Source organism: Vulpes lagopus, chromosome 6 (assembly GCF_018345385.1).
Source record: "Vulpes lagopus strain Blue_001 chromosome 6, ASM1834538v1, whole genome shotgun sequence".
NCBI classification, from domain to species: Eukaryota; Metazoa; Chordata; class Mammalia; order Carnivora; family Canidae; genus Vulpes; species Vulpes lagopus.
In genome coordinates, this window is record NC_054829.1 from 87,036,309 (window position 1) to 87,061,755 (window position 25,447).

At 35.8% G+C, this 25,447-nt stretch overlaps 1 protein-coding gene across 2 annotated transcripts; it reads left to right on the forward strand.

Moving 5' to 3' along the window:
• The first annotated feature begins 3,188 nt into the window (after positions 1-3,188).
• On the forward strand, positions 3,189-11,454 carry SPP1 (secreted phosphoprotein 1). 2 transcript variants are annotated; one of them, XM_041757684.1, is made up of 7 exons: positions 3,189-3,322; positions 4,428-4,492; positions 4,603-4,641; positions 7,741-7,821; positions 8,111-8,152; positions 9,192-9,470; positions 10,619-11,454. In XM_041757684.1, the coding sequence occupies exons 2-7, from the start codon at positions 4,439-4,441 to the stop codon at positions 11,021-11,023; spliced, it is 900 nt and encodes a 299-aa protein (XP_041613618.1). In that variant the 5' UTR covers positions 3,189-3,322; positions 4,428-4,438; the 3' UTR covers positions 11,024-11,454. The 2 variants fall into 2 exon arrangements, with proteins under 2 accessions (XP_041613618.1, XP_041613619.1); XM_041757685.1 differs by lacking the exon at positions 7,741-7,821.
• Positions 11,455-25,447: the final 13,993 nt, after the last annotated feature.

The following is a 25,447-nucleotide window of genomic DNA, read 5'->3' on the forward strand; positions in this document are numbered from 1 at the left end:
AAGTCAGCATTAAAAAACTCCACAAAACAGTGACATTTGAACACTTAAATCTTTCCATTATATGAGCATTTTCATGTCGTTTAAGAAAAAAATACAATGTTCTTTATATGTTCCCATATGTCCTCTTACAGTGTCTATATATAAGACAATCTTTTTTACAATCTTTTTTAAAGATTGTATTTATTTATTCACGAGAAACACAGAGAGGGAGAGGGGCGGAGACACAGAGGGAGAAGCAGGCTCCATGCAGGGAGCTCTACGTGGGACTCAATCCCAGGTCTCCAGGATCACACCCTGAGCTGAAGGCAGCGCTAAACTGCTGAGCCACCTGGGCTGCCCCAGTGTCTATATTTTATAATCATAAATCACTCTTTGCATTCCAGTTTAACAACTAAACTTTTTTCTTTCCACATAAGAGATTTGCAAAGAATTTGATCAATTTGGCATTTTGATTCTAAAAACCAAGCATTAGCCTAAACAAGATCAAAACTGACCTAAATCATTTAACACATTAATTCTGACAGCTAAAAAATCTTATTCGGAAAAAATAAGCAGCATATTTGATAACAAAAAGCAAGAAGAAAAAAGGGGATCCCTGGGTGCCTCAGTGGTTGAGCATCTGCCTTCAGCCCCGGGCATGACCCTGGAGTCTCAGAATCGAGTCCTGCGTTGAGCTCCCTGCATGGAGCCTGCTTCTCCCTCTGCCTGTGTCTCTGCTTCTCTCTCTCCCTCTGTGTCTCTCATGAATAAATAAATAAAATCTTAAAAAAAAAAACAAAAAACAAAAAAAGGCAAGAAGAATGAATCTCTTCAAAAGTCAGAATGACATACTATCCATTTCATCCTTTGCAGAACTGCCTCCCTAACAAATCACTATCTTTTCATCTCTGAAGCATTCCAGACACATTCTTTACCTGTGAATTCACAAGTCTTTTCTCTGAGTGAGATCTCGGAATCAGTAACCTTTTGAGCAAGTGTGGGAAGTGGGGAAGGAGACAGCATGTCTACCTGGGACTGCTGAAAGCAATGACAGAGCAGAACAGGAATGTTCTGTGTAGCGGAGCATTATTGGGAACTATTTTCTCACCTGGCTTTCCGAGAAATGGAAGGCCCCACAGCTGTTTCACAGTTCTGTCATTAAATATGCGAAATGTCCTATCCTGCCGGAAGGAAAAAACAGAACCAGATTTGTGGTCTGAAATCCCTTTCAGAAACGCTGCCATCGTGTGGCACTTTGGAGCTAGAACCGGAAGAGTCCTGCGGTAGGTCATCTGGTTCATCTGGACATGGCTAGGCTCCAGCGAAATCTATTCCTATAACACTCTAAGTTGGTATTAAATCATTCCTGTGGGCACAGAGTAAACCGTAGTGAGTCCTGTGGAAATCTTGTTGTTTTTAGAATTTGTGAACTTCCCCCTACTAAATTGACAACATGACAAATTTATGTGGGTAATACGTTTAAAGGGAAAAAACAATTTTTAAAAGCAGAACTAAGAAATATGTTCTGAAACTCTATAACCTGATGCTTTATGTTTTATCAAGTTAGCTGGCACCTGGATTGTAAAATGTGCGATTGGAGCCCACTAATCAATAATATCAATTCATTTGGAATGCATCCAAAATAGATAAACTCACCCCACCACCAAATGTCCACAAAACTGGAATATAGTTATACTAATAAGATTGCAAGAAATTATGTAATCCATATTTTTATTAAGAACAGCAATCAGTAAATAGTAGCCGACACATTAGACAGAACTAGTAATAAATAGGACCATTTATCTTTAATCTCACTTCGCACACAATTCTTACAATGGAAGTGTGAGGTAAATGAATAGTTGCAACCCTCATTTCACAACTGAGAAAAGTAGATGAAAATTAAGTAATCTCAAAACAATATTAAATATTTAAGATGGAATCAGAGCTTTGCTACCTCTAATTTCTGTTCTGATATTCAAAGTCATCTGTAATTTTCTTTTATTTAAATACCTTTTAAATACCCAGTAAAGTTTTTTTTAATATGGAAAAATGTTTTTAATTTTATTTTATTTATTAAGTAAAACCTTTATATATCGTGGGAGAAAAAATGTTTCATAGAGCAATGTATTCCTATAGTGATATGAAAACTACCTTATTGATGTACACAGTTTAAAGATCATACATCTAACCTCATTCTAATAACCTATTCCACTTAAAGATATTACAAATGATGACTACTTGCTTCTCCAAAACTTTCAGGAATAGTTAACACACACAGTGCTTCAAATATGCATATAATATGTGCCAAGTGTTGTTAGTTTTGCACACACTAATTCATTCAAACTTCTCACAATCCTCATGAGCTAGATAATAGCGTGTGTATTTGACAGATGAGGAAACAAATATAGGCAGGTTAAGTGACTTGCCCAAGGTCAAACAGCTAATGGTGGCAGTGTGGGACTCAAAGCCACACTCTGGCCCCAGAAGCAGCCTTCTCAAGCAGTAACACTGCTCCCAGTCAGAAACTACTTTACTTCTGCAGTATATACAGTAAATTACCATTCTTCTATTTTGTATAGCAAATTATCTGATTCACCACCTCCAAACAATTCAAACAGCACAACAAAAATTCATGTCCTTGAAGGGTCATCGTAAATCCAACTTGAACATGGGCATGAACATGGAATTTAGTGTTAGTAATGTCATTTGTCTAAATGACAAGCTGCTATATACTTGAAATCACAATACCAAGCTTGAGTAGTAAAGGATGGAGGGGGCCTCTCTGAATTCTTCATACACCTGAAGGAGAGATAGCCTTGCACCTGTTAAACAAGTATATCTGTGAGGCAAATTTGGTTGCATATATGACCTTAATCTGCTATTTAACCTGAAAGAAACAAAAGCCTATTCCATTTTATTTAAGACTGATTTAATATTAATATTTTTTCTTCTAGCTCAGAAATTATAGACTGTTTCAAAGAACTAGTCATTCCTCCCCACTTTTTTTGTAGGACCCCTAGATGCCCTTCCACCATGCTAAATGCCAATCCCATAAATGAAAAAGCTAGTTAATGATATCGTACACAAGTAATGTTTTAACTATAGTTTGTGTGTTTGCTTTTTGTTTTTTAACCACAAAAACCAGAAGGGGAAGTGTGGGAGCAAGTGGGTTGGGCAGTGGCAAAAAAACCTCATGACACATTTCTCCGCCTCCCTGTGTTGGTGGAGAATGTCTGGAGCAGCATTTAAATTCTGGGAGGTCCTGGTTGTCAGCAGCAAGAGAAGGAGAGAAGTGCAGCATCATCCAAGACTGGGCTCTCTTCTCAGCCAGCCACAGAGCAAGGTAAGCCTGCAGTTCACTATCCGTGTATTCAGCTTCATTTCAGGGGCAAGGGCAAGTCGTGAGGAAAGGAATTGAACTGTAAAGCTGTTAAGCAGACTTGAATTGTTCTAGGCTTTTAAATGAGCTTGGAGATACGTTACAGATTTCCTGGAGGAAAGGTAACTGGTTATTTTAAAAGCCAGTCATTTATATAACTCAAAAATACTTTGAGTCCTCAAAAGAACTGAAATTATTTCTTCCAATCAGAAGGAAAAAAATGAAAAATTCTATGCCCCTTTCAAATAACTATATACATTAATTTAAATGGGTAGATGGCTGTGGAAGCATTTAAAGGGATAAAAATCTTTAGTGGTAATGTAAGCTAATAATAATGCTATGTTTTAATGATTTAATGTATCCAACCTATTTTCAAGAGAAAAGAAAAACCTTCTGAATAATTTACTTCTGTATTTAGCTGTTAGATTTTTCACCAAAATACCTGTATGACACTATTTAGACTTATTATCATGAATAGAAAAGCTGTTGACTATTTTCTATGTTTTGGTTTCTGTTTCAAATTTCTAGAATGCCTTTCTTAAATAACTGAGTTTTGAGACAGCCTCATTTTATCTAAGTGGTACCTTCTTAATAATTTCAGTTATAAATCACACTTAAAATGCACGCTGGAAAGATGGAGAAAGCAAGTTTCTTTCTATAGTTCTATTTCTCTCTTTCCCTTTGTGTTTTTCTTCTCTGAGAAATAAAGATTCCAACACTAGCTTATTATTTTAGTTAAATTACTAATGATCTGTTTTTAGGTTGAGATAGCTGGAGCTATCAGGGAGTAATGATATAATTCCTGGAATTCTAAATTTTAAAGTTGAATATAGACTTGGGAGATTCCGCTCTCCCTTGCCTAATAGTGAGAGATAGAGTAAAGAGGTGGCATTACAAATATTAACTCAAAAGAGCATAGTGTTTGAAACAAGAGTTTTCTCCAAAAGGCAGAAAGTATTCTACAGAAAATATATTTTATTAGTAATGATTTTGTGATGTGGTAGCATAAAGAAGTATGACTGTTTTACCCTACAAAGAAACCGAATATTCCTTATAAAATATTTTGCAGGAAAAGTCACCATGAGGATTGCAGTGATTTGCTTTTGCCTCTTAGGCATTGCCTACGCCATTCCGGTGAGTACAGCTGCATCTTAAAGGAAATTTCTCAAAATAAATGAATTGTGTGCTCCCCTGTGCTAGGAACACATTCACATTGTTCTTTGTTCATTTTTTCTATTTCAAAGATTAAGCAGGCTGATTCTGGGAGCTCTGAGGAAAAGCAGGTAAGCATCTTTTCAGTTTATCATGTAAATTATATGCAGCTGTACAAGAGGTACTACAAACATATTTGTTGCCATTTTACTTATCTTCATAGTCTTGCTGTTGATTTATAAGTATTTACTGACTGCCAGCTTTCAATCTAGGCCTGCTAAGTACACTTACAGATGGTCCCCAACTCATAGTGCTTCCATTTACAGTTTTTCAACTTTACGATGGTAGGAAAGCCATATGCTAGTAGAAATCATACTTCAAATTTTGAGTTTTGAACTTTTCCAGGCCTGGTGATGTATGGTACAATATTCTCTTGTAATACTGGGCAGTGATAGTGAGTTGCAGCATCCAGCCAAGCCACGGGATCACAAGAGTAAACACCAATATGCTTCCAACTATTCTGTATGCATACAACCATTCCATTTTTCACTTTCAATACAGTATTCAATAAATTAAATGAGATATTCGATGATTTGTTATAAAATAGGCTTTGTGTTAGATGCTTGTGCCCAACGCAAGCTAATGTATACATTCTGAGCATGTTTCAGGTAGGCTAAGCTGTGCTACGATGCCTAGTAGGTTAGGTGTACTAAATGCATTTTTGACCCACCATATTTTCAACTTGCAATGGGTTTATTAGGACATACCCCCATTGGAAATTGAGGAAGATCTGTGTAGTTTTTAGTAAATGTATGCTCTTAACACCAAACTAGTTCTTTTATATAATAAAATAATGCTCTAGGCCATTGTCATTTATATAAAATGAATTCTAGGAAGTCAAGTGAATTTTTCTTTCCATGAGTCAACATACTGTACTAGACATAGAAAATTCCATCCATGCTCTTTTAAGTTTATTTTTTAAAGATTTTATTTATTTATTCATGAGAGGCACAGAGAGAGAGAGAGGCAGAGACATAGGCAGAGGGAGAAACAGGCTCCATGCAGGGAGCCTGACGTGGGACTCAATCCCAGGTCTCCAGGATCACACCCTGGGCCAAAGGCAGGCGCTAAACCGCTGAGCCACCCAGAAATCCCCCGCTTTTTTAAGTTTAAAATTTGTCTCACATACTGGATAGTTTGTATGGCCACAATAGTCATAATATCTACTAAGATATTTGCTAAGAAACCCATTAAAAAAGAAAGGTTTTTATGCTGTTTGGATCTATTATGCTTGTCAGCTGACTTTAGATAACAATTTTCTAACCAAGCATAAGACCAAATAAAACCCTTTATTATAACTCTTGACCAGCACCATAGATGTACATGCTCCTCCAAAATAGGTAAAATTGTGCCAGCCAAACAACAAATGGGCATTGTCCTGAGGAGCTTAGGCTAAAAGATACACAGAGTTCAATCCCAGATGAACAGAATAAAGGCCTGTGTAGTGTTCTCTGGGGTCACTGAAAGTAGATTGCTTAATGAAGACATTAGGAGATGTTTTGCTGCAAGTGTTTGGGTGTGCAAGTAGATGTGTATAGGCATGTCTGTCTTCTAATTGATTTGAGAAAACAAATATGGAAGCACAATAATAAGCCAGAAAAATTAGCATTTCCAAAAAAAATAGAGGTCACAATATCTGAGGCAAGAATTGGTGCCTTTTACATAGAATAAATATGGCCCATAAAGCTATGACAGTATAAATTATTAAATTATATTTAGGAGATAAGTGAAGAGATCAACCTTCCAGAATCCTAGAAATCTAGAGCTAGTAAGAAATATGGAAAAGTTACAAAGAGATACCTCTGAAGATGAATTGGTTATCTGTATTATGACTATTAGGGGGTTTTAATCTGTTTTGTTCATCTATATTGTCTTCATATTACCTTGTTTTAAATCATAAATTTAAAAAAAAAATCATAAATTTAACTTATAAGTGCCTTCTCTCTGAGACCATATTACATGTAGCAGTGGAAATATATATATGTTTAATATATATATAAATTATAACATATTTACATATAATCTTTATATTTTTTTAAAGAAAACAAAAGGAGAGAAACTTGGAACTCATCCAGACAAGTAGCTTCACATCTTTTTTTAGGCAAGGAACCCTTTCTTTCAGCAAAAGCTTTCAGAGAAGCCCAATATAAAGCTGTTCTGGTTGGAGCCAGCCCTGGGGAAACCCCAAGTACTACTGACTGGTTGCCTCCCTGCTCCTCCCCCTCTCGGTGGCTGGCTGTGAAAGGGACCCTGTGGAACCGCCAGGGCTCTCATTCTCAAATGACAGGAATGTGAAGGGATTGGCTCTGGGTGATACAGCCCATCAGATGACACTTATTCAGGGCAATTTCCACTCCTCTGCACTAGAATAATCATTTTCCCAATAATGATTTGGCTAAAGGAAAGACCATTCCATTCATGTCTCTGGCATCTTGGAGCAATAGAACTTCAGTGCAGTGATATTAATGTTATATTTCTGCACTGTCCACTCAGAGCTGCTAGCCACTGTGGCTATTGAACACTCAAAATATAGCTAGTACAACTAAGGAACTGATTTTTTAAATTTAATTTTAATTAAATTAAATAACCACATGTTATATGGCTGGTGGATACAGGATCAGACAGCAAAGCTTTAGAGTTTCTCCTTGTTCCATAGAATGGAAACAATGAAGATCACCACTAACTAAGGGGATCTCTGCTTTAGATATGTTTTATCCGAGGGGAAATTTCAGCTAGCAAGCATAAAATAGGAATGCACAATACTCAGTATGGACAGAATGCATTGGTACAGAGAGCCTGGTTCCTTGGATTTGAACCCTGGCTCTGCCACTTACTACCACTTAACTTCATTGTGGCTGAGTTTCTTCTGATCTGTAAAATGGGAATAATAATGATACTTATCTCACAAGAGGTTAAGAGGATTAAATGAATAAATATTTTTAAATTACTTTGAAAGGATGCCTGGCTTAAGTGCCAAGTAAGTATATTAAATGAATCTGCAAGAAAAAAATAAATGATAAAAGAGGTATCTAAGGGTCTGGTTGACCATATACAGGCATATTATGCCTATCCATCAAGATCAGTGAAGTATAGTTGCTTTTTCAGCTTATCATTTAGAGATCCTTATGTTTCTTTTTTTAATAATGACAAATATGCAACATTTTTTGTAGCTTTACAACAAATACCCAGGTGCTGTAGCTACATGGCTAAAGCCTGACCCATCTCAGAAGCAGACTTTCCTAGCACTACAGGTATTTTTAATTTTAACTGATTTTAAGAATTAAATTTCTCACAATTAGAGAACAACAAAAAGTAGCCATCTTGCAGGCCATTGAGGCCAGTTAAATGGATCCTTCCTGCCTGTTGGTAAATGTGAGCTTAGGACAGCAATTGATCTGGTTATGTTGGCTTTTTTCACACTTTAAGCCACTCATTTATGAGGCTGAAAAATAAGACCTGTTTTGGATAGAAAAGGCTAGCTTTTAAATTAAAATATGAGACATGTTTTATGTAAACTGATATGTGTCCCTTCTTCTTCAGAATGCTGTGCTGACTGAGGAAACTGATGACTTCAAACAAAAAGTAAGTTCTCATCTTAAATCAGAAGCCAACCATGCCCTGGAGAGATGAAAGAAGCCACTCTTTCTCCTAATGATATTGCCTGGGCTCAATTCTGATAATATTCTATTGGTAGATTTTGCAGTAAATTGCCAGTCTAAAACTTGCTCATAAAGAGAACATGTATTTACTAAATGTCAGAAATACCAGGTTTCTTCAGATAAGCTTAGTGTGGCAGGAAATGTTTACTAATGTCTGTTATTTGAAATACTAAGCCTCTTAACATTTTATTTAAGATATTTTGTAAATGTCTCATCTAATATCTGATAAACATCTAATAATGCCTACAAAAGCCAAGATTTTGTCTCTAGGAGCATCTCTATTCCTAACATTATGGTTTATGTAATAACTATTCTTTTTCTTGGACTATTGTTATATTTGCTAAACAAAGAGGTTAGTTAAATTTGTTTTCCTTAAGAGTTTTTGAATATGCTAAGAATTCTAATTAGGAAAGTTAGATAAATAACCCAATATATTGCTAGTCTGAAGTTTAATAGACAGTAAGTGGTTAATTTGGGTGACAGATTTGAGTTGCAGCTTAAACACAAGCATAACGGATTCACCTTTTGCTTCTCCATACCAATAAGGGGGTAGTCTTAAGTTTTGATGCATGCATTAATATATGGATGCTCCAATCTTCTGAGAATTTTCATTTCCACTCAAAAGTAATCTCACAATTATGTATCTATTTATTTCATCACTGAATTGGTAAATTAAATAATGTCTAATATGAACAAGGAAATGGAATGTTATTGATAGAAATGTTATACTCCCATATATGGCTTGAAAATAATAATTTATGGAGAAGCAAGAAAAATACCTCAAATTATGATTCCATTTATCTTGGTATTAAAAAGGAAATTGCTTTGCTCCTAGAAGCCACTGAATACATTGCTGTGAATGCAAAGATTCTAAAACCAAATTAGTCTGAAAGACTAATGTACTGTAAATACTAAGAGAAAATAAAAACGCTTACCCAAATTTTTCTGGCCATGATTTTTAGACCTTCTCAAGTAAGTCCAATGAAAGCCATGACGATGTAGATGAAGATGATGGAGACGATGTGGATAGCCAGGACTCCGTTGACTCAAATGACTTAGATGATGACTCCAACGAGTCTGATGAATCCGATGAACTGGTCACTGATTTTCCCACTGACATTCCAGCAACCCAATTATTCACTCCAGCTGTCCCCACAAGAGACTCATATGATGGCCGAGGTGATAGTGTGGCTTATGGACTGAGGTCCAAATCTAAGAAGTCCCACAAATATGAAGTCCAGGTAAACATATACATCAGATGTTTATGATTAGAGCCCAATTCTAGGAAACCAGAGTGTGCATATTCACATTCATTCATTCAGTAAATATTATTTGTTTATGACTATTTTTTAAATATTTTATTTATTTATTTATTTATTTATTTATTTACTTATTTACTTATTTACTTATTTCTTTTAGAGAGAAAAGTTGGGAGGGGAGTGGTAGAGGGGGAGGAAGAGGGACATGCATACTCCACGTTGAGCACAGAGCCCAGTGCAGGGCTCAATCTTACACCCCTGAACTCATGACTTGAGTTAAAATCAAGAGTCCAGTGCTCAACCAATTAAGCCACCTAGGCAACTCCTAATTTATGACTATTGAACACAAAAACTTTTTTCAACTTGGCTATTTTAAGTTTAAGTCCATGCAATTTTTCTCTAATTTCATCTCTCAGTCATAATGCTCTTTTTCCAAATCCTGGCTGTAAAGCATTTATTCTATTTATTTTTTTAGATGAAAGAAAAAACTTTGGAAAACAGCAATTATTTTCACAATATAACAGTCATGTTTTGAAGTTAAATATTTACAATGAATTGTAGAGTTGCAAATTACACTGCATCTATGGTCTAAGGATCTGGATTTGACACATAGAGTTGACATTTACTATTCATTTACTTTTTAACTTTCAATTCTCTTTCTCTTAATTTAAAACAGAGATAATGAGATCTACTTATAGTCTTTATCATATGCATAACTGATATACCTATTAAACTAAAGGAGATGAATATGTGAAAACCTTGGTAAAATATAAAGTAATGGGGATCCCTGGGTGGCGCAGCGGTTTGGTGCCTGCCTTTGGCCCAGGGCGCGATCCTGGAGACCCGGGATCGAATCCCACATCGGGCTCCCGGTGCATGGAGCCTGCTTCTCCCTCTGCCTGTGTCTCTGCCTCTCTCTCTCTCTCTCTCTGTGACTATCATAAATAAATAAAGATTTAAAAAAATGTTTAAAAAAAAAAAATATAAAGTAATGTGCTTGTCCTGTTTTTTGGTTCAGTCAAATTTAGACCATTTCCAGTATAAACTGGCTAAAAGTTAGAAAGCAGAATTACAATGTTCCCATCCCTGACTATTCACTTAATTCTTCTTCCATTTGTTCCGTGATTCAGTATCCTGATTCTACAGAGGAGGACTTCACATCACTTGTGAAAAGTGCAAGTATGGAAGATGACTTCAATACCGTCCTTCTTTCCCGGACAGTGAGAGGCACCTCTGACAGGGACAGCCATGCAAAAGACAGTCAGGAAACAAGTCAGCTTGATGACCACAGTATGGAAACCAAGAGCAGCAAGCACTCCCAAGAGTATAAGCTGAGAGCAAGTGATGAGAGCAATATGCATTCCCTTGAGATTGGTAGCCAGGAAAATTCTGAAGTCAGCAGTGAACTTGTCAGCCAAATAAGTCAAAGCCATGAGAAGGAGTTAATTGTAGACTCCAAGAGTGAGGAAGAAGATAAACACCTGAAATTTCACGTTTCTCATGAATTAGATAGTACATCTTCTGAGATCAATTAACAGGAGAAAATGCAATTTCTTACTCTGCTTTTAGCAAAACAAACAAAAAAAAATTATAGCAGGATGGAGAGAATACAAAATGCTTATTTCTCAGCTTAGTTGGTGAATGTATATGTATATGGATCTGGAAATAGATACTATTTTTGATCATTAGTTTAGTGTGTGGCTTAATGGTAACACCATTGTAAACTAAAAGCTTCAGGTTTTGGTCTGTGTTCTTTCCATATAAGAAATGCAAGCTATCACTGCATTTTAATATTTGCTATTCTTTTATGAATAGAAATTTATGTAGAAGCAAATAGAATACTTTTACACACTTTTAAAAGAAAACATAAAATTAACTTTATGTCACTATAATCTTGTTTTTTTAAATTAGTGTATATTTGGTTGTGATTATTTTTGTGTGTGTGTGAATAAATCTTATATCTCAAACATAATGAGTTTGGTGGTATTGGCTGCTTTTGTTTTTTTTTTCTGGAGCTTTATTGAGATATAAATGACATATAACATTGTGTGAGTTTAAGGCATACCACATGATGATCTGATACATTCATATGCTGCAAAATGATCACCATAGCATTAGTTTAACACCTCTATATTGTCACCTTCTCGATCCTATCACATAAGCATCATTTCTTTTTTGTGGCGAGAGCAATCAGCTGCTTTTCTTATTTGAGTTCCCACAGTTACCCAGCAGTTAATAAGTGTAACTACTTTAATGAACCTGCTAAACTTAGTAGAGAGCAATACAGGGTCTGCTGGATCAACCATATAGGTTCTGGCTGAGCTAAAGTTCCTAATTAAGGAACTTTAGAATTCCTTAATTCAAGTTTAAGTTGATACTCAGCCAGAAATCCTCCAAGTATGCAGGACTCTTTCACCCAGTGGAACACCTTTTTTCTAATTCTCACAAAGCTGATATAAAAGCTAATGAAAGCCTAGCTGCAATCACAAATCAATTTTATTGTTTCTCATCACTCACCATTAATTTTCTCAGTAAATTTATTGATTTCTCGCCCTTGGATGAAAACCTATAGGTTCCATAGTGATTTTTTTTTTCCATAGCTATTTTGATCACTCATAGATAATAAACAGTCCCCTTGTATTGTAATAAATTTTTAAACACAGTTCCAGGTAATAACCAAGATTTTTAAATTTCATTTAAAACTAGAAGTTCTAAAAAATAAAAAATAAATAAATAAATAAAACTAGAAGTTCTGAAAGCCTGAAGTGGAACAAGTATCTTTACTTCCATGTCTTGCTCCTCTGCTCTTTCTAAAACTAGAAATTCCATTTGGAAATCTTAAAATTCTCTATTAAAAAACTTTTAGGACAAAAGGAGAAAAATTAAGGAGCAGAATTTCTAAAGACAAATCATAATGAAAACACAAAATTAACAGAATATGGTTAAATCAGTGATCACACTAAAGCCACAGCCTTAAATTTTTGCAGCAACAAACACATTAAAAAATGAAAGGAGGGCAGCCCTGGTGGTGCAGCGGTTTAGCGCCGCCTGCAGCCCGAGGTGTGATCCTGGAGACCCTGGATGGAGTCCCACATCGGGCTCCTTGCATGGAGCTTGCTTCTCCCTCTGCCTGTGTCTCTCTCTGTGTGTCTTTCATGAATAAATAAATAAAATCTTAAAAAAAAAAAAAAGGAACAACAAAGTTAAGCAAAAGAAACCAGAAGGAAGAAAATAATAAATTTAAAAGCAAAAGTAATGAGATAGTGAACAAAAAAAATAGTAGAAACTAATCAAAATGCTGGCTTTTTGTAAAAACAACAAAATAGATAAACCATTAACTCTAACTTACTAAAGGAAGAAACATAGAAAAAACAAATAATGCAAGCAAGGAGATAACCAATGAAACTAGTAAGTTTTTAAATATTGGAAAAGACTACTTTACACAACTAAATACAAATAAAATGGAAAATCTAGATAAGTTGGATTATTTTCTAAGAGAACACAACTTATCAAAATTAACCTTGCTATATGTGGAAAACATAAGTAGACAGATTTCCATAGAGGAAAGAGAAAAGGTTATCAAGGAACTAACTATAAAAACCAGATCCAAATGATTTTACAGGGGATTTCTATCAAAACTTCAAAGACCAGATATGCCCAATAACATTTAAATTTTAGCACAGAAGAAAAATTTTCAAATGATCTTTATGAAACAAGTATAATTCTGATACCCAGACCTGGTTAGATTACCAACACACACACAGAAGAAAACTATAAAGCAGTCTCACTCATCACTAGCAATGGGACAATCCTAAATACAATGTCAGCAAATAGAATCTAAAATCAAGTTTAAGGCAGCCCGGGTGGCTCAGCGGTTTAGCGCCGCCTTCAGCCCAGGGTTGTGATCCTGAAGACCGGGGATCCAGTCCCACATCAGGCTCCCTGCGTGGAGCCTGCTTCTCCTTCTGCCTGTGTTTCTGCCTCTCTCTCTCTCCTCTCTGTGTTTCTCATGAATAAATATATAAAATCTTTTTAAAAAAATAAAATCAAGTTTAAATAGTGCATTATAATCAAGAGGGGTTATTCCCAAACAATGAAGCTTCAGTATTAGTAAATTCATCCCTATAGTTTATCATGTACTTAGGTCTAAGGAGAAAGATGTTATATGATTATATGTACAGATGACAAAAAGGACTTTGTGTTAGTGAGCTATTACTAGGATGGAAATAACAAACACCCTTGATATCTCAGTGGCTTACAACATCAAATATTTTTCTTTTTCTCACTCACCAATCTGTGGGTTGGCAGGGGTGTGTATGCTTCAGGCTGCAGGATGGATTCATTCTGCTCCATATGCTTCTTCATTTGGGATCAGCAACTACCCAGGACATGTCTTTCTGATGGCAAAGGCAGAAACATAAGAAGGGTGACCAGAAATATACATGATGCTTCAGACTCTGAACTTGACACACTACTACTGTTCATCAAATTCCATTGTTTAAAGCAAGTCACATACTCCCTGCTCAGCAGGGAACCTGCTTCTCCCTCACCCTCTGCCGCTACCTCTGCTTGTGTGCTCCCGCACACTCTCTCTTCAATCAATCAATCAATCAATCTTTAAAGCAAGTCACATGGTCAAACCCAAAATCAGTGTACAGGTAAAGTATTTTCTCCCAACAATAAATCATGATAGAAGAAGGGGAAAAAAGAAATCACTGTGAACACATAGTAAAATGTAGCACAGCTTTTTACAAACCCCTTCTTAATTTCATAAAAATCAAATAAAAATTAAGAGATACTTTCTTAACATGATGAAATATCATTTACCTCAACTAAAAAACCAGCATCCTACTTAATGGAGAAATAATTCTCATTTAGATCAAGGACAAAGCAGGTATGTCCTCTGCCCTACTACTATGTAGCAAAGTATTGGAGAGAAAAGCTGATAATCATAAGCATTTAGATGCCCTAGATTTGAGAAAGAAATTATATCTCTATGTATATCATGTAATACTACATCTAGGAAACAGAGAATCAGTACTAAAGATAATAATTTCTGTAAGGTACCATAATATAAAATTTACCTGACGCATACATACAAAAATGCAAACAGTGACCATTTAAAAGATATAACGTCATTTAATATAGAAACCATAAAAGGATAAAATACTTAGGGAAATGTGCCAAAGCTGTATTAGAAAAACTTCAGTAAGTGAGAAATACTTCTGTAAGCCAAGAAAGACTTGAAGAAATCAAAAGACATCATTTGCTCATAGGACAACTCAACACCATAAAGATGACAATGCTCCCCAAGAAATATACAAATGTGATTCTAAATTTAAAAAAGGTAAACTTTTTCCTAGAGTTATGCAAGCTAATTCCAAAGTGCATATAAAAAAAAAAATAAACATACTGGGGCAGCCCGGGTGGCTCAGCGGTTTCGTGCCACCTTCAGCCCAGGGCCTGATCCTGGAGAAACCAGGATCGAGTTCCGCATCGGGCTCCCTGCATGGAGCCTGCTTCTCCCTCTGCCTGTGTCTCTGCCTCTCTCTGTGTGTCTCTCATGAATAAATAAATAAAATCTTAAACATAAATAAACAAACATACAATAATGGAAGGAAAATCCTGAAAAATAAAAGCAGTAAGAGAGGACTAGCCCTAACAAGTATTAAATAAGACTATAAAGCCCCTCTAATAAAAACACTGTGGTACTGGCAAACAAATAGAGCAGGAAGGGAATAGAAAATCCAAAAATAGACCCAAGTACATACGGAAATTACTAGATGGTATCCAAGATCACTTGGGAAAAGATGGACTTTTAAATAAATGGTGTTGAGTGACTGGATATTCATCTGGAAAAAGATAAAATTGGATCCGCATCTCACACTGTCCATCAGAATAATCTCCAAACAGACTAGAGATGTGAATTTAAAAGGAAACTATAAAAGCATTAAACCAATACATGAGGGAGTTACTTTATAACTTGAGTGTGGGGAAAGCTTTTCTATCTGTGAGAAGACTCAATCCCATAGCACTTGTTATAAATTAAATGTTCATGTTCCTCCAAAATTCACATGCTGAAACCTAATCCCCAACATGAGGGTATTGAGAGTTGGGGGGAGGGAGGGGTATTGAGACTAGGTCATGAGAGTGGAGTCCTCATGAATGGCATCCTTATAAAAAGAGACCCCCAAGAGCTCCCTGACCCCTGCCACCACGGGAGGGTACCATAAGAAAATGGCTATCTATGAACCAGGAAGCATGCCCTTACCAGAAACCAACTCTATTCATGCCTTGATCTTGAATTACCCAGCCTCTAGAACCATAAGAAGTAAATGTCTATTGTTTATAAGGCACCAGGGCTTTTGGTATTTTTGTTACAGTAGCTCAAACAAGTTAAGACACCACCATCCTTTATTTTTTTATATAAATTTATTTTTTATTGGTGTTCAATTTGTCAACATATGGAATAACACCCAGTGCTCATCCCATCAAGTGCCCTCCTCAGTGCCCGTCACCCAGTCACCCCTACCCCCCGCCCACCTCCCCTTCCACCACCCCTAGTTCGTTTCCCAGAGTTAGTAGTATCTCATGTTCTGTCTCCCTTTCTGATATTTCCCACTCATTTTTCCTCCTTTCCCCTTTATTTCCTTTCACTATTTTTTATATTCCCCAAATGAATGAGACCATATAATGTTTGTCCTTCTCCAACTGACTTATTTCACTCAGCATAATACCCCAGTTCCCTCCACGTCGAAGCAAATGGTGGGTATTTGTCGTTTCTAATGGCTGAGTAATATTCCATTGTATACATAAACCACATCTTTATCCATTCATCTTTCGACGGACACCGAGGCTCCTTCCACAGTTTGGCTATTGTGGACACTGCTGCTAGAAACATCGGGGTGCAGGAAGACACCACCATCCTTTAAATCATCATTAGTGAGGTACAGCACTAATGGGCTCCCATTATACTTGCCACTTCATCAGATTCAAGGTAATAGCTTTATCAATTGTGTTGCCTCTGCCTCCCATAGAATACAAGCATCCCATTTCCTACTGGCAAGCTTCTCAACACTGTGCTCAAATCCAAGGACATACCAAGTTAATTCAGAAATTGCATCTTTGAATGGTGTCACCATTCAAAGACTATTCTCTGTACTTTACCAGTTCAGGTTCAATTAGAAAACAAGAACATATCAGCAATTTGAACAAGGAAAATTTAACATAAAGCATTATTAACTAGATGAAATAAAAGAGAACCTTAACACCACAGGGCTAAGAATACCCAAATAAGGGACAATTCGAAAAGAGGGACCCTCTCCCCAAAACTAAGATACAGACCTCATTAGAGAGACTGTCTTTATAGCCCAGGGGATGATGGAGAAGTTTGCTGTGTTATCCTGAGCCATAGCTGATCTGTAGCTAGTGGGCTGAAATTGGCAAACAGGACACTTCCCAATGGAGTACCAGGAGACTGAGGCTGGCAAGCAGAAAACCACAGGCCACTCCTGCAGAGCAAAACACTGCGGGCCAAGGTGCCCGAAAAACTAGCCGGACAGTGAGTGACACTGGGTGTCCTTGCACAGCCCTGGCATCTGCTCCACAGGAAGAGCAAAAAGATAGGACACAAGCCAGCAGGAGAAGCTCCTTTCCTGCAGTGTCCCTCCAGTGCCATCTACTGACAAAGCTTGCCATTGTGCCAGCTGGCAAAAGAATGTATTCACAGGGTCCAATTCCAGTCTTACAAAGCAGGACAGCAGTAAACTGATAGGGGGCATAGGCCCTTTGGGGAAAAAAGCTGATTCTTGTTTCTTGGGCAAAATGAGTAAAAAATGAGCCTGGGAAATCTCTTTAATGATAGACTGCAAAAAAAGCCCTCAAAGACCAACTGGGGTCATAACCAAGGGAACAAAAAACAGACTTGAAGGGGATTTCCTTTGGCCAAAAAAGGAGTAATTTGAGAATAAAAAGAATAATGGCAATAATGAATTATAACAAATTGAATTTTCTTTTTAGTTTCATTAGTACATAGTGATACTATAAGAGAGAGCATAAAAGAAGGAAATGTCTTCTTTACAGATGAAAGTCAGCTAATAGTAAATGTAGAAGGAATGATAAAACTAGAAAATCAGTTTACAACCCACAGTGTAATATTGACTCAGGAAATGATCACTAATGAATGTTATAATAATTGCACAAAAGATTATTGGCGAGAAGATATTCATCTCGTCCCAGAAGATCACCTCACAAATTAGTATTTCCAAGGAAGAAGATGCTTCTAACTGGAGAGTTTTGGTGGTCACCATCTTCATCTGGTAATCAAACTTAGCTTCATAAATGGGACGGCCAGCTGGATGTGTGCTTCCTAAAGTCAGGCAATAAGAAGCACACAGCATCACTATGAAACATTTTTGTAAAAAGATGCTTCACAGAATCAAATAATAGGAAAACAAACAAGCCCAGAAATTGAGTTACTCAATGATCTGACTGGCCTAAATTTTCCAAAGAGTAAAGTTTCCAGATGAAATACCAGATACTCCATTCAATTTGAATGTCTGATGAATAACAAAATCATCTTTTCAGGGACACTGGGTGGCTCAGTGGTTGAGCATCTGCCTTTGGCTGAAGGCATGATCCCCGGATCCGGGGTCGAGTCCCACATCGGGTTCCCTGCATGGAGCCTGCTTCTCCCTCTGTCTATGTCTCTGCTTCTTTCTCTGTGTGTCTCTCATGAATGAAAAAATGAAATCTTTAAAAAATCATCTTTTTGTATAAGCAAGGTATATATTATATGAAAGGATGATTCATGGTTTATCCAACATTCAAATGAACTAAGCATCCTGTATTTTTATTTCCTAAATCTTTCAATCCTAGAAAAAAGGTGTGTTATACTATTCTAGATTACAACTCTAAAGAGGCATAACCAAGGGCAAAACATGAACTTTGATTGACACCTGGATTGAAAAAGAAACAAGAGTATAAACACATTTTGGGGACAATTATGGTAATTTGAATATACATAATATATTAGATGATATTGTGGAATTGTTAATTTTCTTAGTTGTGATCATGGAATCATACTTATGAAATGAAGTCCTTATTCTTCAGAAATGTACAATGAAATATTTGGGAGTGACAATGCCATGGTTTTTGTAATTTACTTTCTGATCATTCAGAAAAACACACACACACACACACATACACACACACATACATAAACACACTACACAAAGGGAGAGAAACTAATATGGCTAAATGTATTATCCTTTCAACTTTTCTCAAGGTTTGAAAATGTTCCAAAAATTGATGGTAGAAAGGAGGAAAGAGCCATTAGAACAGAAAAATATATAATGAATAACGTCCTTAAAATAACATCTCATACATTGATACAAAAGTCTCAGAGAAGGGTAGCTGGGGGGCTCAGTCAGTTAAACATTTGCCTCCAGCTCAGGTCATAATCTCAGGGTCCTGTTATCAAGCCCCACATTGGGCTCTCTGCTCAGCGGGGAGTCTGCTTCTCCCTCACCCTCTGTAATCTCTCTCACTCTCACTCTCAAATAAATAAATAAAATATTTTAAAAAATAAAAGTCTCAGAGCAATTCCTTCATGGTTTATTCCTTATATAAAATCAAGGAAAAGGAATTAATACATTTTTATAACTAAAAAAGCAATGTTTAAACTATGTCCCATCACCTGTGTGTCCCCTAACAACCCTGTAGATGCTCACTTCAGGTGCAATCTGACAATCTTTTGATTCTGCGGCCATCCAAAGAGTAATAAAGAAATACTACTGTTATGAGCTAATTGAGTCCACCCTCCTCCCACACTTAAATCCAAGTACTAACTTCCATACCTCTGTATGTGATCTTATTTAGAAACTAGATCATTGCAGATGTAATGAGTAGAGTGGGGTCCTAATCCAATACAACTGATATCTTCTTAAGAAGACAATTTGAAGACAGGGAAACACACAAAACACATGTGACACCAAAGGCAGAGATTTGAGCTACAAGTCAAGGAATACCATGGATTACCAGCAAAACACCAGAAGCTAGCAAAAGACAAGCAAGGATTCCATTACAGGGCTCAAGCAGAAACAAGGCCCTGCTGATACCATATTTTCAGACTTCTGGTCTCTAGAACTGTGAAACAATACATTTCTGTTGTTTTAAATCACCAAGATTATGGTATTTTATTACAGCAGCCCTAGCAAACTAACACAACCATGAAAAATTTACACTCCTAAATTCATCTCAGAAGAAAAAGAGCAACTCCTCAAAATCCACAAACTACCAAAACTCCATCAAGATGGGATTGATAACTTGAATATTCTTACAGCTGTTAAATAAATTGAATTTGTAATTTAAAAACTCCTGAAAAAGAAATTTCTATGCTCAAATTGTTTCATTGGAGAATTTTCTCAAACACTCAAAGAAGAATTAACACTAATTATACATTATCTCTTCCAGAAATAGAAGAGGATGTAACACTGGCCAGTTCACTTTATGAGACCAAGCTTACCCTGATATCAAAAGGAGACAAAAACAGCACACATGAAACAGAAAATTACAGGCCAATGTCTTTCAAGAATATAGGCACAAAAATCCTCAACAAAATGTTAGCAAATCAAAATTAACAATGTGTAAAAACAATAATACACTATGACCAATTGGGTTTTAATCCTGGTATGCAAAGCTTCTTCAATATTTGAAAATCAAACAATGTGTTTTACCATATCAAAAAGCTGAAAGGAAAAAAATCATGTAATAATATCAATGATATAGTAAAAGTGTTTGACAAAATCCAATACACATTAATGTTTTAAGAAAAGGAATAGAGGGAAAGTTCCTTGACGTTATAAAGAGCATCTGGAAAAACCTACAGCTAATATCATTTTTAAGGATAAATGTTTACCACTCAATGCTTCTACTCTATGAATGGGAACAAAGCAAGAATGTCCCTTTCACTACTCGTATTCAATATAGCACTGAAAGTTCTAGTCATTGCAATAAAGAAAAAATTAAATTAAATTAAATTAAAAAGTAAAGAGTACACAAATTAGGAAAGAAAAAATAAAACTATTTTCAGACAACATGACTTTCTATGTAGAAAATTCCAAGAAACCTACAAAACATTCCTAGAACTAAACAATGAATTCAATAGCATTGTAGGATTCAAGATCAACATACCAAAATCAATTGAATTCTTATATACTGACAATGAACAAGTTAAAACCAAAATTAAAATGGTGTCATTTAAACCTGAAAAAAAATGGAAATATTTAGATATAAATCTAAGAAAATATGTATAAAATATGTATGATAAAAGTTACAAAATGTTGATTTAAAAAAACACAAAAAGACCTAAATACTTGGAAATTCACACAACGCAACAGCAAAAACGCCCAAATAATCCAATTAAAAAATGGACAGGGGAATGAATAGACATTGGTACATGAGAAGGTGCTCAGTATCACTAATTACCAAGGGAATGAAAATCAAAACTACAAGGAGATACAACCTCATACCTGTTAGAATGGCTATCATCAAAAAGACAAGAAATATTAAGTGTTGGCAAGGATATGGAGAAAAGGGAACTCTTGTACACTACTGGTAAGAATGTAAATTGTTGCAATGACTAGGGAAAACAGCATGGAGGCTCCTCAAAAAATTAAAAACAGCTATCACATGACCCTGCAATTCCACTTCTGGGTATTTATCCAAAGGAACTACAATCACTATCAATTCATCAGGAAGATATAACTATTGTAAATAGGTATTTACTCATCATTGGAGCACTTAAACATATAAAACCAATATTAACAGAAATGAAAGGACAAATAAACAGCAACAAAACAATAGCTTTTGGGACTTCAATACTCCACATTCAACAATGGATACATCATCAGACAGAAAATCAATAAGGAAACAATGGGCTTGTATAACACTGTAGAGCAAATGAGCCTAACATATTTATAGAACATTACTTTCAACAGCAGCAGAATACACATTGTTTTCAAGCACATTCTCCAGATACATGTATGTTAGGCCACAATACAAATCTCAACAAATTTAGGAAGACTGGACCCATATAAATCTTTTCCAATCATGATGGTATAAAACTAGAAATCAAGAACAGAAAGAAAGTTGGAAACAAATAGAAATTAAACAATCCTTAATAACTTATGAGTCAAAGAAGAAATTAAATAAGAAATCAGAAAGAATCTTAAAATGGAATAACAACATGCCAAAACTTATAGGATCCAATACAAGCATTCCAAGAAGGAAATTTATAACAATAAATGCCTGGATTAAGAAAAAAAAAAGCTCTCAAATAAACAACCTAACTTTATACCTCAAGGAACTAAAAAAAACTAAGCCAAATTTAGCAGAATAAAAGAAATAACAAAGTTTAGAGCAGAAATAAATGTAATTAGAAGTAGGTGGACAATAGAAAAGATAACAAAACTATACTTGTTCTTTAAAAAGATAAAATCACTGAATCTTTCATTAGACTGACAGAGAGAGAGAGAAGATTCAGATAAATAAAACTGTAATTGAAAGAGGGGACATTACAACTACAAGAATATAAAGGATCAAAAGAGGCTATTATCAATAATTGTATGCCAATGAATTGGATAAGCTAGAAGAAATGGATAAATTCTTCGAAATATGAAACCTATCAAGACTGAATAATGAAGAGACAGAAAATCTGAGCAGTTCAATGACAAAGGAAGGACAATGACTCAATAATCAAAAATCTCCCAACATAAAAACCCCAAGCCCAGATGGCTTAATGGGTAAATTCTACCAAACACTTAAAGAAAAATTAATGCCAATCTTTCTCAAATTCTTCCAAAATATTGAAGAGAAGGGAACACATCTAAACTCACTTCACAAGGCAAGCATTACTATAATAGTTAATATACATCATTACACATTTGTACAAACCCACAGAGGTACAACACCAAGGGTGGACTCTACATAAACTGTAGACTCTGAGTGATTATGTTGTATCTATGTGGGTTCATCAAATATAACAAATGTACCACTCTGGTGGGAAATCTTGATAATGGGAAAAGCTATGCATGAAAGAGGGCAGGAGGCACATGGAAAATCTCTCTACCTTTCCCTCAATTTTGTGTGAACCTAAAACTGTTCTTAAAAAATAAAGTATTTAAATAAGGGGGAAAACCCCATAATAGTAGTGAAAAATTTTAGCATATCACTTAGGGTCACTTAGATTCAATTAGGAAATAGATGGTATACTCAACAAGCTAATTTGACTAGGAGTTACATAGAATGGACCTGCTTCTTTTTAAAGATTTATAGAAATATATATTTTATTTAAATTCAATTTGCCAACATATAGTACTACACCCAGTGCTAAGATTTTTTTTTTATTATTCATTTGAGAAAGAGTGAGAGCAAAAGCCTGAGGGGGAGGGGAGCAGTCTGAGGGAGTGGAAGAAGCAGACTCCCCTCTGACCAGAGAAGCATGATGCAGGGATTGATCCCAAGACCCTGGGATCATGACCTGAGCTGAAGGCAGCCAGCCGCTTAACTGAGATACCCAGGGGCCCACAATGGATCAGCTTTTATTGCAGGCTAATTTGGTCCCACTACTAGAGCATTATCTTTCTGAGGATTCTACTCAACACCATATATATTACAGAGTTTCTCCACTTTGGATATTGACAACTAGAAAATTCTCCTGCTCTGTGAGAGCATCAGAAATGTTCTCACTTGCTCCTTTTGGGTAGTTCTTACTGCTGCAGTTCTGTCCTCAGGCAGATTCCTCACATGCACACTCTAAAGACTCCAGGGCAACTCTGGAGCTTTTTCTGCAGTCCTCTCCCTACTGGTACTCTGTCTACAAACTGTCCTCCTTTGCACCTTGGCTTCCTTGGCCACTCTGGCCTCCCCAAATTCTCAACTTAGTCTTCTCAGCTGGGAGGCACTGCAGACTGGGAGCCAAGAATATTATGCCCAGCCAATTTGTTTTATGTTTATGACAACAGAAAGGCACTCTTTAAAAAAAAAAAAAAAAGATAGAAAGAAAGAAAGAAAAGAAAGGCACTCTTAATTTTGCACAGACTCTGGGAATAATGAGGCATTAGCAAGTCCTCCTTTTAAAAAAAAAGAAGAAAAAACCTGAATAAAAAATCTATCCCAAGAGGCTTGAATCAAGAGAACTCAGAGAAGGAGAGCCTATGTTTAAAAAATATTAGTAATGAGCACTGAATATGTCTAAATATAAGAGGAAATTTATATTTATTATTTTAGAAGAAAATAAAAGTTTATAGATTTCGTAAAAGTTATTAATTTTTAAAAGAGGGAGATTGAAGGCAGATCAAGATTTCGTAAAAGTTATTAATTTTTAAAAGGTAGAGAGTAGTATTTGTTAATATCTTATTTTTCAAAAGAGTCAAAGCCTACTGAAAAAATTTGTAGATCAAAAAACAATTGTTTGCTTAATTTAAAAAATTGATGTTGATATTAAAATTGACATTTGTAAATAATTTCTAAATAACAGTCAGACAGAAACCCAACAAAGCTTACTAATTCTCTTTAATCAACTGATGAGAAGCCTTTTACAGGTCAGGCCAAAGTATGAACTATGACCAGACAGTCATAGTTCAAAAGTTCTGTTTAAATAAACTTAAACCATTAAAATTTACAAATTTAAAAATTTAGTCGGTAAGCAACAGTATGAGTGAGGGAAGCTACTGTAACCAAAGTAGGGTGGTATTAGTAAAAGGTTAAGCACATAACAAAAAGAAGACAACATGCAGAAATAAACACATATATGATCAATTGCGAAAATGATTCAAGAGAGAAAGAACTGTCTTTTCAACTAATGATGCTAGAACAATTGAATACTCATCTATAAGAAAAACAGGGATCCCTGGGTGGTGCAGCGGTTTAGCGCCTGCCTTTAGCCCAGGGCGCGATCCTGGAGACGCAGGATCGAATCCCATGTTGGGCTCCCGGTGCATGGAGCCCGCTTCTCCCTCTGCCTGTGTCTCTGCCTCTCTCTCTCTCTCTCTGTGACTATCATAAATAAATAAAAATTAAAAAAAAAAAAAAGAAAAACAAACTTAATTCATACCTCCCATCATATTCTAAAATTATCTCAAAATGGATTATATGCCTAAACATAAAAGATATAAAACTTCTAGAAGAAAATGTTCATGGCCTTGGGTGAAGCAAGGATTTTAAAAAATATGACCCCAAATGTACAATTCATAAAAGAAAAATTCATAAGTAGAACTTTATCAAAATTAAGAACTGCTATTAAAAATTACTAAGAATCCATTTTAAAAAGGACTTCTGGAATATTATAACAAAGATTTCAAAGGTGTAATTTAATTACGTAAAACAAAGTAAGGTTCAGCATCCTCTAAAGTCTCTAATCTCCTAATTCTTGCAGAGTGGGAGGCCCAACTAGCCACCCTAGATGCCCAGACAAGGGGGTCCAATCTTGGGGTCATATAGCATCTTATGCACAAAATTAACAACTCTTAACAGACTGTGGGTACACTTCTATTCAAGTTTGTTAGTACTATTTTAATTGCAAGGGATAGAAATCTTAACCTAAAATAAATTAATCAGAAAGGAAATGTTAGGGCTAATGAAGTCCAGGGGTAGATCTGCCTTCAATTAGTGCTGGCTCAGGGGCTCAAATGATATCATCAGAAGCTGGGCTTTCTTCATCTCCTTAGACCCACCTAAGACATAATAAATCAGAATCCCTAGGAGTTAGACTCCAGGATCTTAAAAACAACAACAGAAAATCCTTTCCAGATGGGTGCCACAAGGCACTTATCAGTTAATTGCTTTAGCTGTTGTATAGCTTGTCTTTGCAAGCTAATTACAAGCTTCTTGCATGCAAGGACAGTTTCTTCTGTACCCTAATCTAAGATTGTGCTCAACGGATATTAAACAGGTATTCT

What these genes read in the sequence shown, in the direction of transcription:
- SPP1 (XM_041757684.1), top strand. Translation starts at nt 4,439, where the DNA reads ATGAGGATTGCAGTGATTTGCTTTTGCCTCTTAGGCATTGCCTACGCC. An exon ending in GGAGCTCTGAGGAAAAGCAG is followed by an intron (nt 4,642 to 7,740) that starts GTAAGCATCTTT and finishes CATTTTTTGTAG; the next exon opens with CTTTACAACAAATACCCAGG. An exon ending in AGACTTTCCTAGCACTACAG is followed by an intron (nt 7,822 to 8,110) that starts GTATTTTTAATT and finishes CTTCTTCTTCAG; the next exon opens with AATGCTGTGCTGACTGAGGA.